General features: G+C 48.9%; 1 protein-coding gene across 1 annotated transcript; it reads right to left on the bottom strand.

The window, feature by feature from the left end:
• Positions 1 to 2,828: 2,828 nt before the first annotated feature.
• On the bottom strand, positions 2,829 to 10,664 carry RBP4 (retinol binding protein 4). Its single transcript, XM_080822743.1, has 6 exons — positions 10,524 to 10,664; positions 10,264 to 10,391; positions 10,012 to 10,148; positions 9,756 to 9,862; positions 4,713 to 4,925; positions 2,829 to 3,112 (listed from the first exon to the last, which is right to left on the bottom strand). The coding sequence occupies exons 2-6, from the start codon at positions 10,372 to 10,374 to the stop codon at positions 3,075 to 3,077; spliced, it is 606 nt and encodes a 201-aa protein (XP_080678869.1). The 5' UTR covers positions 10,375 to 10,391; positions 10,524 to 10,664; the 3' UTR covers positions 2,829 to 3,074.
• Positions 10,665 to 16,605: the final 5,941 nt, after the last annotated feature.

The following is a 16,605-nucleotide window of genomic DNA, read 5'->3' as shown; positions in this document are numbered from 1 at the left end:
GGCTCCTTTTAAATAGGAACTTTTTTCAGTATGTTTGTAATATGATTGAGTTTAATGAATTTTTATTTATAACTTCAGCAATCCCATCTCTTACGTGTAAAGCTGGTTTCTGGAATGAGTCTTGGAAATGATCCAGGGACCAGATTTCTCCTTGAAGGGGTCACGGCCACTCTAGGTACTCCCCTCTCCAGACGTGCAAGGCCTCAAGACCATTCAGTAATGTCAAAAGCACTTGAGGAATTTCTAAGGAATAATTAAAGGTGACTTTAGTTTTTCGCTTATAAGAAATGCCACGGACCCCTTTAGGAAAAGCCATGTCATGAAATCAGAGAGGAGATTGGATGATTCAAAACATTGAATGTGAAAGCACAAGAGATTCCCTCCACTAATCCCCCTGCCAGGTCCTCTTAAGCACGTGCTGTGGTCGGACGGCCACGGCCCCTACCCTTACGGAGCTTATTTACCTTCTGTTTGGTGGGGGGAGAAGCCCTAAACAGAAGTCAGTAGATAATATAAATAGAAGTCCATAGAGTGTGGAGTAACATCATGAAGAAAATAGGACGATGATGGCTATTTGGATGGGGTGGGGAGGGGCCTAGGAAGACCTTTCTGGGGGATGATATTTGGGCCAAAAGGTAAACCACAAGAAAGAGCCAACCATCTGAATCCAGGGGAGCGGGGCTTTGTAGACCTCGCAGACACTGGTCCTGGTGCAAAGGGGCTGGTGTACTTGTGGGAGAGAAAGACGTTTGGGGTAGGGGAAGCCAACTCTTGACTGAGCTACAAACTGTCCTTTGTGCCAGGACAGGGGGGTGCCCTGCTGGAGCCCATTGATTAAAACCAGAGAAGGTACAAGGCTGGACCGAGTGGGGTCTGGGAGGCCACATAGGGAGTTTGTTGTGTTCGTGGACAGCCACTGGAAGTCTGCAACTGGAGACTGTTAGGACCCAACCTGTATTTTTAAATGTGACTCTGGCTGCTGTGCAGGAAAGGGACTTTGAGGGGCAAGAATTTAAAAAAAAAAAAAAAAAAAAAAAAAAAAGACCATTTAGGCGGCTGCTGAAGTGGAACAAGAGGGAAGTCGGAGGTGGGGGTGGCCTTTGTGGGCCTTCGCGGGGGTTTGTGAGAAAGGATCTCAGGACTACTTTGGGGAGCAAGCACAATTTACTGATGGACAGGATGTAGAACGTGGGGAAAAGAGAAGATTCGAGGGTGACTCCTGACAGTGGTTGGATGGCAGGCCAGGCCATAAGAATGGGAACGACTAGAAGAATGGCAGGTGGGAGAACCAAGAGTTTTGTTTGGGGCATATAAACTTGAGATCCCAATGAGATGCTAATGGAAAGTAGGCCGTTGGATGCAGGGATGTGGGACTTGGGCCAAAGATACGGTGTTAGAAGTCATCAGGTAGTGTTTCTTTGGTTTTATGAAACATCCCTGAGACGGAGAAACCAGAGCCAAAGAGGAGCTGTCACTTGGAGGCGGGGCAGTGACTGGAAAGTGCAGCAGCTTAGGGCCTGGTACACGGTAGGCGGTCAACGAATCTTCGTTGTAGAGTCAATCAGCGCGGATTGCTGTCACTCACAAAGTTTCCTGAACAGCTTGTTTCTGAAGTAAGATTTATAGGGATCACAAGCTTAAGAACAAGAAGACAGAGATCTTTTGTTCATCTTCAGTGACTAGATTATGGTGAATTAAAGCTGTTTTGTGAAGTGAGGTGTGGCTATGTTAATAGGCATCTGGGATCGTCAAACCGAGGCTGGAGAGTCTGGCCCAGAGAGCCTGCTGTCCAGTGTGAATGGCGGGCAGAGCATTCCCATATCCAGATGCTTGTCTCCCCGCTTTGCTGCTGGGAGAACAAAGCACATCGAAGTGGGGGGACCCAGGGTGCCCTTGGCTCTTTGATATACCAGCTTGCAGGCAGCAGTCTCTCCACGCACGTGCCCTGCCCTGCTTCCCGACACCTTTCATAGCTGTCAGCCTGGCCTCATCGCCAGGGTTGCACGGCCTCTCAGTGCTCTCACCGAACCCTCACCACACCCCATCAGACAGGTACCATTTCCCCATATTTCACAAGAGTGAGGCTCAGAGAAGCCACATAAGCAGCTCCAAATCATACAGCTAATATGTATCTGAGCTGGATTTTGACTTAAAACCAAGACTGGTACCAAAACCTTGATGCCTTTTCCAGATAAAAACCTGAGGCTCCCGGGGACTCCCGAGGAATGAGGGCAAATGGCTCTGTATGCAGTGACATACTGAGTTCATGGTGCCACCGATGGTGTGGACACTGGTGATTCCCCCCAGCCCCGCTACTTCTATCCCCAGCTGGCCTCTTTACTGCACTCCAGTGGGAGGCGCCACGATCTTCCCCCGGATCTGGTTTCCAGGGCCCCGTCTCCTAACTCCTCCGGGGAAGCGCCCAGCCACCTCTCCCTCAACATTTTGGCCACACCTGAACTAAGAAGTGAATTAAGTGCTAGAGACCATGAAGGGCTGGGGGTGAGCTCACCATCCCACTTTCCTCATGGACCTAGGGTAAACTGAGGCCTTGAGCTCACTGGCCTGGCCTAGTCAACACACCCCTCCTATTTTGGCCCCCAGTGTCCTAGCCAGGTTTGTAGTTAAGGCCTTCCTCGGTTAACGGGGAAGCCCCCTTTTTGGGAAGTCAGGAGAAGCCACAGTCATTAATAATGGAGATCAGGCACCAGAACAGGCCAGAAATCATAAAGAGCAGGGAGAGACTTCCTAGTCTATAAAAGCGCACCCCACCCAACCCTCTGTAGGACACAGACTCAGCACAAATAAAAACCCAGGATCACAGGAAATGGGTGACTGTATTTTAATAAATCAAAGTCTGGAATCCTAAGCCTTAAATGATTCCTTAGAAAATTCCAGGAAAGACAGTCATTTGAGCGCAGATTCACTTATCCCCATGTGTACTATTATGCGTGCTGAGGTTCCGTGTTTGTGGAGGGGAAGGGAGCACAGCAGGGCAAGCTAAACTCCTAAGATAAGACCGAGTTGAGGGCGGCGTGAATTAACGGGAACTTCTCCAATGAAACTCCATGTTGCTACAAAATGTTGTGTTCTGATTTGCCGTCGCAGTAACCTGAAATAGAGAAGACAGTCATTGAGGACAGAAAGCTGGCCCCCGTGTTCAGTGTACACAGCGAATATCATGATAGCCTTAGGGCTTGGCTGTGTTCAAATTGTTCGTTGTCAGGTCACAGCTAGAGGTGGCTGTGATTCAGGGGCACCCTCCAGGCTCTTCCCAAACTCTCTGGGAGCTAGAGAGGGGTGGAGAGCATAGGATCTGCTGTCTGAAAGTCTGCCTTTGCCTTGTCTTAAATTCGCCTCACTGTATTTTGAAGGATCAGGGACACATCCTCCTATTTCGGGAAGTGGGGGCCAAATCAGCCTGGCCTCAGCAGCTGTGTGGGTGGCTTTACGGAATGTTCACCGTGTCCTGTGTCAGGTGTCACCAGACAGTGCCACAGGGGGCTTGGGGTCACAGAACAACCTTGGTTTGCATCCAGCTCAGCTGCTTGTGGGAGACCTCGGACAGCCTGTGTGATCTTTCTTTGCCTGTGTTTTCTCATCAGTAGAACGTGGATAATGAGAGTATGTACGTCCCAAGGTGCTCTGAGGGCTGAGGAGTGGTAATGTAGGTAAATGGCATGGCGTGGGGCCTGGCTGTGGTGAGATCCTTCCCCCGCCCTACATTTAGGCTGCGCCCAGGATGAAGCATCAAAAGCTTGCTTTTTAAAATGTTTTTGTTTTGGATTCCTATCTGTTGTGTGTCGTGTGGGTCAGCTAGTTAGATGATCAACAGAAAAGTTCAGTTTTGCTCTTTTTCTGCATTTTAGCAGTACCTATTTGGACTTCGAAACTCAGTTTCCTATGGGAGTGAGGGGGTGTCGTTTCAAAACAGACTGCGCACTCTCCTCCAGAACGTTGTTGGTTTTTAAATCAAGATCCGACAAAGGTAACATCTATAAAAAGATTCAATGATTGTTCCAGGGAATCTCAAAAAACATAAGTGAGGAAGTCCAGTGAGGCAATTTCACAGTAATTTAGTTCCATGTGAGAAAAAGAGCATTTGTTGAAATGGTTCTATTTTGAACTTTGCTATGGTGATGTCTCTCTTTCACTTTTTACGCCAAAGGCCACATTTGCTGCCCGGCCCTTCACTGGCGTCACCAAATCTCTGGACAATACGAATTCAGTCAAATGGTTCTTTGGGGCAGCGGAGCCAGGGATAAAATCAAGTGGCCACAGGTCAGGGCTAGGGGAGCAGATAAAAAGGAAGCGCCTGTCTTCCGAAGCTTTACCTCATTAAAAGTGCCCGGCTTTCCCCCTACCCCTTCTGAAACAGTACCATGAAAAATCTGGTCAAGAAGGACCAAGATGGGACGCCTGGGTGGCTCAGTTGGTTAAGCGTCTGCCTTCGGCTCAGGTCATGATCCTGGAGTCCTGGGATCGAGTCCCACATCGGGCTCCTTGATCAGCAGGAAGCTTCTTCCTCTACCCTGCCCACCACCCGGCTCATGCTCTCTCTCTCAAATAAATAAAACCTTAGAAAATTTTAAAAGAAGGAGCAAGCTAGGCCCCATGGGGTTTCTCAGACTCCCTGTTTTCTCCTGCACGCAGGCCCAAATGCACTGCCCGCTGACACCACAGCAGCGCCCTGCTCCCCGCTGCCCACTCACCGTTGTGGACGATCAGCCGGTACTGTCTGGCCAGGCAGATCTCCTCCTGCCTCTGCCGCACGATCCTCTGCACTTGCGGGGGAAGGCCGTGGGGGTCGCGGGAAAACACGAAGGAGTAGCTGTCAGCACAGGTGCCGTCCAGGTTCAGGAGGCGGCAGGAGTACTGCACGGCGTAGGTATCGTAGTCCGTGTCGATGATCCAGTGGTCATCGTCTGCAAGCCAGAAAGCCACAGATCCAGTGCCTCTCCCCGGGCAGGCTCAGGGGCCAGGGGAATACCCACCTCGAGAAACCGGCGCCTTCCTGAAACTGGTTTCATTTCTTTAGGAAGCAGGAGGCTACAGAGAATTCTGATGGCTTTCACAAAATTGGGAGGACATAGAAAAGAACCCTGGGGTCAGGAGGTGGAGGGGGGGGCCGCTCTTTCACTTAAATGATCATCTCTCACTCTGACAATAAATGTGCTGTATCTGTCCAAAGAACAACTGAGAATGTGAGCCCACTGAAACCGTAAAACAGACCTTCCTACTGAGGTCTTCTCCATCTAGTCTCCAACAACATCTGTGCTTTTGTGGCTGACGTCTGATGGCTGCCAGCTTCTGTCTCGCTGCCCTCCTGCCCCTCCGTCCACGGGAGGACGCATCACAGCTACCCTGCTCCAGCCTAATTCTGTTGGTGACCTCACTCCCTTCTCCACGCTGACAAAAGAGAGTGGTTTTTGTGTCGAGGGTACAAGAGGCCCACCCTCCAACACCACACAGTCTTTCTCAGAGCTTGTACTTTTCGGATCTCCCAAGGTAGAGGCAGAGCTGAGCCCCTGAAGAATTCAGGTTCCATTCATTCCTGAGGCTGGGAGGTAAGCCGGGAAGAAGTGTACGCAAAGGTGGTATAAGCGTCAGCAAAGGCAGGATGAGAAATAATGTTAATAAGAACGTACACTGGAGAGATTCACGCTGGAGAAGCAGCAATGCTCAAGTGTATCCAGACACCTTAGACGTGGTAAAAAGTGGCACATCTCTACTTAATTTAACGTTCTCATTGACACAGAACCACAGCGGGGACTTTCTGAGCTCTTAATTATGTATCAGTCACCATGTAGACAGATTCCGTGTTTTCTCAGTTATCCCTCACGCCTACCCAGAAGTGCACGCTGTTATTTCTATTTTACTGATGGGGAAACTGAGGCACAGAGAAAGTAAGTAAGTTACTCAAGACCACAAAGAGCAGGACAGAACCGGAGCCCACATGCCTAACGTCTCCACCACACTGTCTCCAGGTAAGTTGGAGGGAGAGGGGACAAGACAAAAGAAACAAATGCCTCTATGCTTCTGTCTCATGCCCAGGCCATGAAGCAGGAGATGGTCTCTGCTCTATGTTGGTTCCACTTGGGAGGAATGCAGAGGAACCCGGGTCCCCCAGCATCCAAGACCATAAGGGAGGCCTCTCTTGCCCACCTTACGTCACCTCTTGGCTCTGAGAACCCCTGGAGTGCCAGCTGAGGAGGGGTTGGGCCCGAACTCAGGCCTGCGGGACAGCTGCCCAGGAGTGGGCCCTGGAGCCCCCCGTTTGGGTCCCTCTAGGCTCCCCAGGAGGAAGAATGAGCCACCACTGTACCTCCCTGGCTTTCCCACAGGACAGTGTCAGAGGCCAGAGCTGGGGGGGGGGGGGCTGACACACGACTGCTCTGTTATTCATTGGACGGGTCAAGAACAGAAGCCGAGCCGCCTGCTGGGCCTCACCCTAACCACGGGCTCCCCTCACAGGCTCCTGAGCCTCTGGGCCGTCTTCCTCCTCAGCAAATGAAGTCATTTCTTCCTTGGTGGTGGGGCTCAGTGTGTCGGCCGGAGGCGCCCCAGCAGCCTGCCCCTCAGACACACATGCACTCTTCCTTGAAATGTTACCCCGATTCATGATCGAGGCAGCTATTAGCTCAGCCAATCGGCAGCTTAATTTCCTTTTTCCAAGACTGTTGCCAGGAGTGAATTCTGACATAAGAACTAAGTAACTTTTAATGCTTGGTTTTAAGAAAATGGACTACTGTTCTTCACTTTAAAAGAAAGGCCCAAGTTTGGTTTGGTTTATCTCCAGGCTCTTTTTGGCTAAATAGTTCAAAGACAACGAAGAATTCAAATCCTAACAATCTTTACTAGACTCTCTCTCCTGGCATGGGAGATGAGCTGCCTGAGTGCCCCGTGAAAGAATGAACTTGGTCCTCCCAACCCCAAATTCTTTGGATTGAATTATCTAGAGCAGTTTCTTAAGCTTCATTGTGCAGAAGGAGCATTCCTAAGGACCACAGGAAACCTACAGACTCCGGGGCTCCACCCCCAAGACTTTCCGCTTCAGTAAGCCTGGGTTTGGGCTCACAAATCTACACTTTTCACAAGCAACCAGCTGATCTATCTAGAAGTAGGGATCCCGGCTTCAAGAAACTGCTGTAGACAAGCAGGCCCATGTTATTTAGCCTGCAAAGGTCTCTTTACCAGCAGAGGGACAGGCTTTATCCAGAAAACAAAGGACAGTCTTTGACCAGGTCTTTCAGGAGAGGCCCAAAACAATGATGATCAAAGCTGATATTTTCTGAACACTTATTATGCATCAACCTAAGCGTTTTTCATGCATTACCTTAATGTGTCCTCCCAACAATCTTGGGAAACAGGGGCTATTCTCTATCTCCATTCCACAGATCAGGAAGTCAAAGTTCAGAGAGGCTAGTCAGGGATGAAACCTGTGTTCAACCAAGACTGGTTGACGGCGGCACTCCATAACCCCCGAGATGTCCTGTTTGCTGCTGGTAGAGCAGGGACAGAAGGAGGCCAGTACAGAAAGCGCCCCAGGCTGGGGCAGCAAGCCAGGTCTGAGTCTGCCGACACTGAAATTTATTATTCAACTGCGGAAATCTATTACACTTAATTTTCAAATGATATGACTTAGGGATTTAGATTAAGGGAGCATTTGTGCCCAAGTTATTTTCTCTGTTAAAGCGTACCTCATTTTAAACACACCTGTTTGGTGGAAGGCAGCACACGTAGAAGGCGAGAGACCGAGAATGCAGGCCACTCTCTGAGGCCTCAGGCCCTCCCAACCAAGTCAGGGTTTAATGCCAGACCAAGGTCAAGGGAGAGAAAAATTGGCACAAGGAGAGAAAGCAAGAGTTTGTAGAAGCCCCACCCACACACCCCCAAAGCATGGAAAACACAGAAAGTTTGAAGCATCAAATCATACAGTTTGTGGGCTACTTAGAAAACAGAGGGACGGCTCATGCCCTTTCTCATGCCTTGGGCAAAGAGGTGTCACACAGGGCCACTAAGTAGCCACGTGGCCCTGGGCCAGTCACTTGGCTAACAGAGACATCGGTTTCTTCATTTGGAAAATGAGAGGCTTAAACGGCAGGTCTCTATGGGACCTCTCATCCTGTACCCAGAAGATAAAATATGATTTTTACCCAAAGCCCGGATACTATACACTTACAGAGGACACATGTCTCAGACCCCACTCTGACTCTCTACAGGTTACCTCACTGCATCCACCTAAGGCAGCAACATGAGGCAGGCATTATGATCACCTCCTCTGCAGAGGGGGAGACTGAGGCACAGAGAGGACAAGGAACCCCCGAGTTCTCACAGGTGGCGGGTGGAGTTAGGATCTGCACTCAGGCTGTCTGACTTGAGACCCACGTGCTCGGCCACGCACAGCCCTGCTGCTTTCTGAAAGGGGACCTCGCGAGGAATTAAGTTCTGAGCCTTCCCTGTTGTAGTCGCCCCACTGGATACCTGCAGCCGTCACTTTCCAGATTTCAATAGTTTGGGTTTTTTTTCCCCTCCAAATGAAATCCCGGATTGAATCTCAATCTACCAGAGGTAAGAACAAAACGAATCTGGTTTGGTAGGAAGAGGAGGAGAAAAGAGGCAAACCTCACCTCCTCACTGGGACAACTTCCCACCTTCCCAAATGCATTACCCACGGAACCCTAGTCCTCTCAGGAGTGCATCTTAAAAATGCAAAACAATTATGTGTTTACATTTACTAAAAGTTAATACTCTTATATCCCCAATATTGATTTTTTAAGTTCAGTATCAGAAAAGTGTACCTTTCACACTAAATGAATCATTCTAGCAAGTTTTGCTACATTATTTGAAATGATTTTTACTTCTTACCTGGGAGTTGGAACGAACCCCTGGCTTTTGACACTGGCTCCCACAAACTTGTATGACCATGGGCAGATCACTACTTTCTCTCGGTCTCAGTTTACTCATCTGTATATTGAAGCCCCTTTGTAGGGTTAACTCTCCATCTCTAAGATCCCATGATATGTCCCCCCTGGCCTACCTTATTCTCTAGGTACCAAAGAGATTCCAGATTTGAAACTTAAGAGAAATGGAAAGAAAGTAGAAAGGGCATGCAGATGGTGTGTTCTTAGGATCAGCCCAAATTATAAGATGCCTTTCTGAGCATCTTCAACACCCTGTCCCCCATCTGAGTTTCAGTGCTTAGAAGAAGGGAAGAGGTCAGTACCACCCAGAACGCTATGCCTGGCTCAGTATCTCAGCATCTGTAGGTAGGGCACCCAGGAGTGGGCCAAACCTATGCACAATGCTCCCTACATCCTTGAATGAGGGTCTCCCAGCCTCTGCTGGGGGTCCCGGAGTAATCAAGCTGTCCCAGGGATTCAACCCAATGAAATGGAGGAAATACAAAACCAGGTAGAGGGGTGATGTGGGATGGGTCTTGGGGAGGTGTGATGTCTGAGCATGAAGACACACCTTGGCACAGTGGCTGGACACGAAAAGGGCAGAAGGAGGTCACTGACAAGCCCAAAGTTCCTTCTGAGTGTGGGCCAGGCGTTTGGAGCTGAAGGTGAAAGGTGGGCCGGGAGGGGGTGCCTCACTAGTCCCAGTCTCACCTCCCTGACCTCAGGCCCTGCTGAGGGTTCCTGCCACGTACAGATCATTCTTTTCCAGGCTGCCACTGGAGAAGAATCCCAGCAATTTGGTCAGGTATGACCCCCATCCCCAGAGACGGTTCCATTGAACTGACTACTCACTTCCTTTCTGGAGAAAGGACGCTACGCCCCAATACTTCATCTTGAACTTAGCAGGGTCCTCTGTGTCTGTGAAGGTGCCCACCATGTCTGCGCACACGTCCCAGTTACTGCAAAAGTCACGGAGATCTTAAGCCAGGCCTGCAAAGGGCTTCCTTCCACCATCCCACCCTGAAGGCCCCCTCCCTCCCCAGTCCGGGTTCCGTGCTCAGCCGGGGTGTGGGGGGGTGGAGGGGGTGTGGGGGGGGGGGGCTCTGACTTCAAAAGACGGACTCGGCCCTTGGCCGTGGCGCTCATCTGGCCATTCTCATCCACAGAGAACTGGGCGACGATGTTGTCCTGCAGAAAGAGGCCCTCGGGGTCCTTCTTGGCCATGGCGTACCAGGTCCCGGCGAACTGCGAAAGAGGTGAGCGCAGGGTTTGGTGGCACGGCATGCACGCCCGGCCGCCGGGAAGGGAGAACGCGGGGGACCGGGGACCGCGGCCAAAGGGCCGCCCGGCCGATACCTACGCGAGCCTTGTCGAAGTTCTCCTTGACTCGGAAGCTGCTCACCCGGCAGTCGCGCTCCGCTCGGGCGCTGCCCAGCACCGCCAGCAGCACGAGAGCCCACACCCACGCCATCGTGCCCGGAGTCCTTCCTGCGGAGACCGCGCGCCATGAGCGCCTGGCCGCGGCCCCCGACCCTGTCCGCCCACGCCCGCGCCCCCGCCCCGGACCCGGACCCCGGCATGGCCCCGACCCCGGCCCCCGGCCGCCTGGCCGCCGCTCACCGCCCGGAGCTGCGCGCAAGCCTGGCCGCGGCGTCGGGCGCGCGTGGAGCCAGGGAAGCAAGCGCGCCGCCGGGGGCCGCCGGGCCGCTTTATAGCCGGGGCGGGAGGGGGTCGCGCTTTCGTAACGGCCGGGGTGAAGGACCGAGGGGAGGCGCCGGGTCGGCCGGCCAGCACTTGCATAACGCGCCCTGACTCACCGCCGCCCGGGCGCGGGGAGGGTCCCCTTGGGCGGGAGCCGCATCTCCAGGGCCGCCGCGGGCGGTGCAGGGGCCGCGCGGGGTGGCCTCTGCCGAGCCCAGCTCCCCACGGCGCCGAGCCGCGGGAACAAGCCCTGGCCTGGTCGCCGGGTACCCGTGCCAGCGGCCGCCAACTGCGGCCTGGGGTGGCCTCGGGGGCCCCCGGCGGCTCTGGCGGGAGGCGGGAGTCGGCCTGGCGCGCGCGCCGCGGCCTCCCAGAGAGCCGGGCCCCGTGATGCCGCCCGGTGCCTTAGCGCCCGCGCCCCGGCCCTGCCAGACCGGCCCCCCTGCCCTCTGAGGGCCGGTCGTGCAGGGGGTCGGGAATATTTCGGCCATAGTTTTTCATTTTATAAAGGATGCATTTTACTCTTTCAGGAGAGTTGTGGTACCTTCTGGGTCAATATTTTTCTTTAGTTTCAACATCTTTAGAAGCATTAAAACCTTCCCTGTTAAATATTCTCCAGAAGCGCACCTGGGTCAGGGCAGGAAATGCTTTAGCAGCCTCGGTGGTCGCCTCCTTGCTGTGTGGCACTTTGCTCAAACCACTTGCAAGCGCCCTGACCAATTGTTTATGGTTTGCAAGGCCCTAGTGGAGTTTGTTTTGTTTTCAAAACAGCTAAGGCGAGTTCGCCTGAGGAGCGGACAAAGCGGGGAGGTGAACAAAATTCTGTAGGCAACGGTCAATTGAGTCAAAACGCCGTGAGGGGTTATTTTGCCTGCGTGATGGCACAATTTACTGAGTGTCAGGATTGCAGGTCCTCTAATGGATCAAAGAAGTCACAAGGTGCGGCTTTTGGCTGAGTGACATCCCGTAGTCTAGCAGAGAAACAGGCGCCTTCCTCTAACTCTTGGGACATCTACGTGCCTGGTTCTCTGCTTCTACTTGCCACCTTCCCCTCCGTTCCTGCTTCTCAGTTGAGTGGTTAGGGGTTCCCCGGAATGCCAAGGATGGCGCATTTAACTCCTTTCTGCCCCGTTTCTGGCCAACCAGCTGACTGCTTAGGCCAGTTTTATCCCGGGATGTATAATCCGTAGGGACCACGTGTGGGGATACACCATGGTCGCGTGGGTGCGCTCTCCGTGGGAAGGGACCGTGGGGCATCTTTCTCCGGTCCAGTGCTTGGATCCCCTCCTCGACATCCCATAGTCCAGAAGGTCTTCCAGCTTCTCCTCCAACACATCCAGTGATGGAGGGAGAGCCTGATTGCCTTTGGACAGTTATCACGGCCATATCTCCCAATAGCCCCCTCCCTTTCATCTGTTTCTTCTAGAACATATTCGGGTGGCCTTTGCACATGCTACAGAAATGCTGACGGAATAGAGGGAATTTCAGTGCATTGTTGTATTGATTGTTTTTGCAACATGTTTTTTCATTTACGTGTTAGATGTGTAAGAGGGGCTGTCACTGCTCCTCCTTCTCTCTTTTAATGATAAATCGTGAACCTTGGTGTCCCAGATGCCAGCAAAGAAAAACAGTTTATTTTGGCATTCTCTCTTGAATTTCTTCATGATTACAAATAGGTGAATACAGGTCAACTGATGTTTTTAGCTTCAGTACTTTGAAATTTGTCCTCATAAAATATTTTTTCATATGCGTGTATATGTATAATATAAACAGGAAAAAAATAAGTTCACAGTGACTACCTCCATGCAATAGAATTAAGGACATGCGATTCGTTCTTTTTGTACTTTTCAAATTTTCCTGTGGTGAAACTGTTTAATCAGAAAACAAAACAAATATTCTTATCGCAAACATTTTTCTTTTTCTAAAGATGAGATTTTGTTTTAAATGAAATCTTAATGGATGTAAGTGTAATTGTATATAATATACACAAAAGTTCATTTTCTGCCATACTTCATGAACAGACTGGGATTCATTCATCTTGACATCTGCTCCTACTCCCAACTTTTCCATGACATTTACCTTGACTTGCACTTACTAGATGCTCAACTAATAGATATGGACTTAATTTGTTTTATTGAAATTAATCACATTAGGTAAACTTCATAAAATATTCATTTAAAAAGATTTGGTTGGAGGTCGTTGTTTCTAAAATATAATTTCTCAGAGGGCGCCTGGGTGTCTCAGTTGGTTGAGTATCTGCCTTCAGCTCAGATTATGATCCTGGGGTCCTGGGGTTGAGCCCCATGTTTGGCTCCCTGCTTCTCCCTCTCCCTCTGCCTCTCTCTCCACTCATACTCTCTCTCTCTTGCTTGCTTGCTCTCAAATAAATAAAAAATCTTAAAAAAATAAAATTTCTCGGAATTTACCACTTGTAGCCGAGGTGGCTAGCTAGACTTCCACCAAAAAATTTGCATTCCTCTTCCATGGTGTAGAGTTGTTGGGAAGATACTTCTCTGCCAGATGGAACCTCCCCACTTCCTGTAGCTCTATAAAGCCACATGCCTCAGTGTGGTGGATGGAATGAGGACAAAAGTGCTGTGTGTCACTCCCAGACAGGACTTGTAAAAGTTTCCTGTCCAGTTAGCCTTGCTGTCCCTCTTGTCTCCTCTGCCAGCTGGTGGAGCCTCCATCAGCCTGGGACCCCACCAGCTACTGACTTTCTGTGAATGAAAAATAAACTTCCATTGGATTAAGCTGCTGAGATTTGGGGCAGGGGGTGGGGGGTGGGGGGCACCTGTAATGAAGCTAGTGCCGCCTTACCGAATACAGCAGCAAGCAGGCCACTGGCTCCTGGGAAATAAGGAAATATATGTTACCATAATTGAAAGGAGAGCTGATGCAAGAACTTTACGTCCTCGGCCTCATAAAAATGAAGCATTTCAAACCAAGCTCCATTTTGTGCAAACTGACACTTATATCCACATCCTGACAGAGAGGCCAAGGAAAATGAAAAACAAGGAAATGGGGTAGCATTTATCTTCTGACTACATTTAAAAGATGCCAAAATAATTGGTGGGAAAATGAAAAGATTATTCGGCCAACTTTTCCAGGTACAAAGAGTCAAACTAATTTCTTCAATAAGACTTCCTTCAGTGGTTACAAAGCCATCAGACAGGGTCCTCAATTTAGGGGGAAATCACATGGATCCCACCAAGTGAGTTATTTTGAGACACCACATCATACCCAACAATCAGGTGTGCACAGAGATTCCTGGGAGCAGATGTGCAAGGTGAAAGAGCCCATTTGCACTTGGCTGCTGGGAGAGGCCTGAAATCCCTACCTTTTGCGAGTGCCATTCTGTGATGAGTAACGGTAGGGAACAGAGACTCTGGGTAAGGTGCAGCCGAGAAGTGAACTCAGTGCTGTGGTCTGGAGGACACTGGGTGAATCCAGGACATTGTTAGACTTACACTGGGGCTTCAACCTCAGGCGCACGTGCTTTAGCTATTACATAAGCATTGCTTCCTGTCGAAATGCTTAAGTGCAATGATAGTGTTAGGCGCTACGCGTGTTTATGAGTAGACTATCGAAAAATGTAAACTTGCTAAGCAGAAAGTTTAAGGAAGAAAAATCATTCTTTGGTACATCTGTAGGCTTTTTAAAGAAGATTAATTTCTTTGGGAAAGAGAGAGAGAGAGAGTGCATGGGGAGGGGAGAGGGAGAAAGAAACCCAAGCAGACTCTGGGCTGAGCACAGAGCCTAGAACCCGACGCGGGGCACCATCTCACAACTCTGAGATCGTGACCTGAGCCGAAACCAAGAGTGGGACACCCGAATGACTGTGCCACCCAGGTACTCCTCTGTAGGCTTTTTAAAAGAGTTCTTGGAATTTTTATTTAACTTTTTAAAAATTCGTGTTTAATAACATTTTCTGATATATATCTATCTATCTATCTTTTTCTGATATAAATATATATTTTTTCTGAATATTCACTGTGTGTGTGTGTGTGTGTGTGTGTATAAATAAGTAAAAATAAAGTTCCTTACAGGAAATGTCTTTGTATATTCCCCTAGAGCAGCTATTATGATGTATTGTGCACCTCATGGGTACCCTTTTTAATCTAACCCTATTTAAACTGACAGTTTTGGGATAGGTCGCTATCACTTACTAGCTGTGTGACCTTGAGCTAGTTACTTGATTTCTCTGTGCTTTGATTTCTTGCCTATAAAATAAAGACAATAATAGTACCTACCTCCTTGGGTTATTGGAAGAATTAATATATGTAAGGGTCTTAGAAGAGGACCTGACACAGATTATATAATATAATGTTAGCTATTCTATGATCACTTTTTTTTAAAAGATTTTATTTATTTATTTGACAGAGATCACAAGTAGGCAGAGAAGCAGGCAGCGAGAGAGGAGGAAGCAGGCTCCCCGCTGAGCAGAGAGCCTGATGTGGGGCTCAATCCCACGACCCTGAGATCATGACCTGAGCCAAAGGCAGAGGCTTTAACCCACTGAGCCACCCAGGCACCCCATGATCACTTTTTTATTACCAGTACTTTGTGGCTTATATTTCTAAAAATATTCTGAGTAAATGGAATGGAGTTTTCACATTGACCTGGTTATTGATAATGATAATCAATGTCTGTAATATCTTAGAAATGCCTAAAAATTTAAAAAAGTCAACATGTATTGTATAGCATTAGAAATTCATTCTAAGTGGTCTGTTTGGTAATTCAAAAAAATATATTATTTGTTTCTTACATTTTTTTTTTCAGTGCCTCAGGCTGACCAGCCAGTAAGAGACACAAAGGTCTTGTGAGCTCACTCTTGTGATCCAGGAGGAAGGGCAGTGAAGACAAGGGGATTCAGTCAAAGACAAGAAAAGGAGAGAGAGATTTGTGTTCACGCTACAAGGCAGACTTCCAATATTTCCCTTTAAAAAAGTCTTTGTCTTGGGGCGCCTGGGGGCTCAGTCATTAAGTGTCTGCCTTCAGCTCAGGTCATGATCCCAGAGTCCTGGGATCGAGTTCCCGCATCGGGCTCCCTGCTCAGCGGGGAGTCTGCTTCTCCCTCTCCTAGTCCCCTGCTTGTGTTCCCTCTCTCACTGTGTCTCTCTCTGTCAAATAAAAAAAAATTTTTTTTTTAATCTGTCTTTATAAAATGTCATGCAGTAAGCAAAGTAGTCACCAGTGATCCCTTCGTCTTGCTTGTTTTTTCTAACTAATCAATTGCCTGCTCCTGTCAATTGTTGCCTAGAATTGGGTCTCACACTTGTCTCTTACTTTTTCATTCCCAAGCAACCTCACGCATAGCCTATGAAGATAACCTTAAAAAATTTGTTTATGAATACATGAATTTGTTATGTAAATTATATATGTTCATTATAGATATTTGAGAAAAATCAGATAAACAAAAAAGAAGAAAAAGATTAATGCATTGAATCCCATCACTCGGGAATAATCACTGTTACCATTTGGTACATACACTTGGATGTGTGTGTATTTATGTGGAATTATATTGCACAACTATCTTACAACTTACTGTATATCATAAATGTTTCTTCATATAAATAAGTAGACCTTTACAGTAGGATTATTAATAAATGTGGCTCTCTATTCTGTGAATATAATGCTATTTATTTCCTCAGCCTCCTATTGTTGAAAATCTAGGCTATTTCTGATCTTTTACTTTTATAATTGTACTTTTGATGAACACCCTGCTAACTGCATTAATCACATACAGTCTTCTATTTCTGCAAGATAAAATCTTTTTTTTTTTTTTTTACAGAGAGAGAAATCACAAGTAGGCAGAGAGGCAGGCAGAGAGAGAGGGGGAAGCAGGCTCCCCGCTGAGCAGAGAGCCTGATGCAGGGCTCCATCCCAGGAACCTGAGGTCATGACCTGGGCCGAAGGCAGAGGCTTAACCCACTGAGCCACCCAGGCGCCCTCTGCAAGATAAATTCTTAAAAGCAGAATTGCAGGGTCAAAGTCCATA

Source organism: Martes martes (genome assembly GCF_963455335.1).
Source record: "Martes martes genome assembly, chromosome: 14".
Taxonomy (NCBI): Eukaryota; Metazoa; Chordata; class Mammalia; order Carnivora; family Mustelidae; genus Martes; species Martes martes.
The sequence above is the reverse complement of the archived record's forward strand: the minus strand, read 5'-3'. Positions and strand labels throughout refer to the sequence as shown.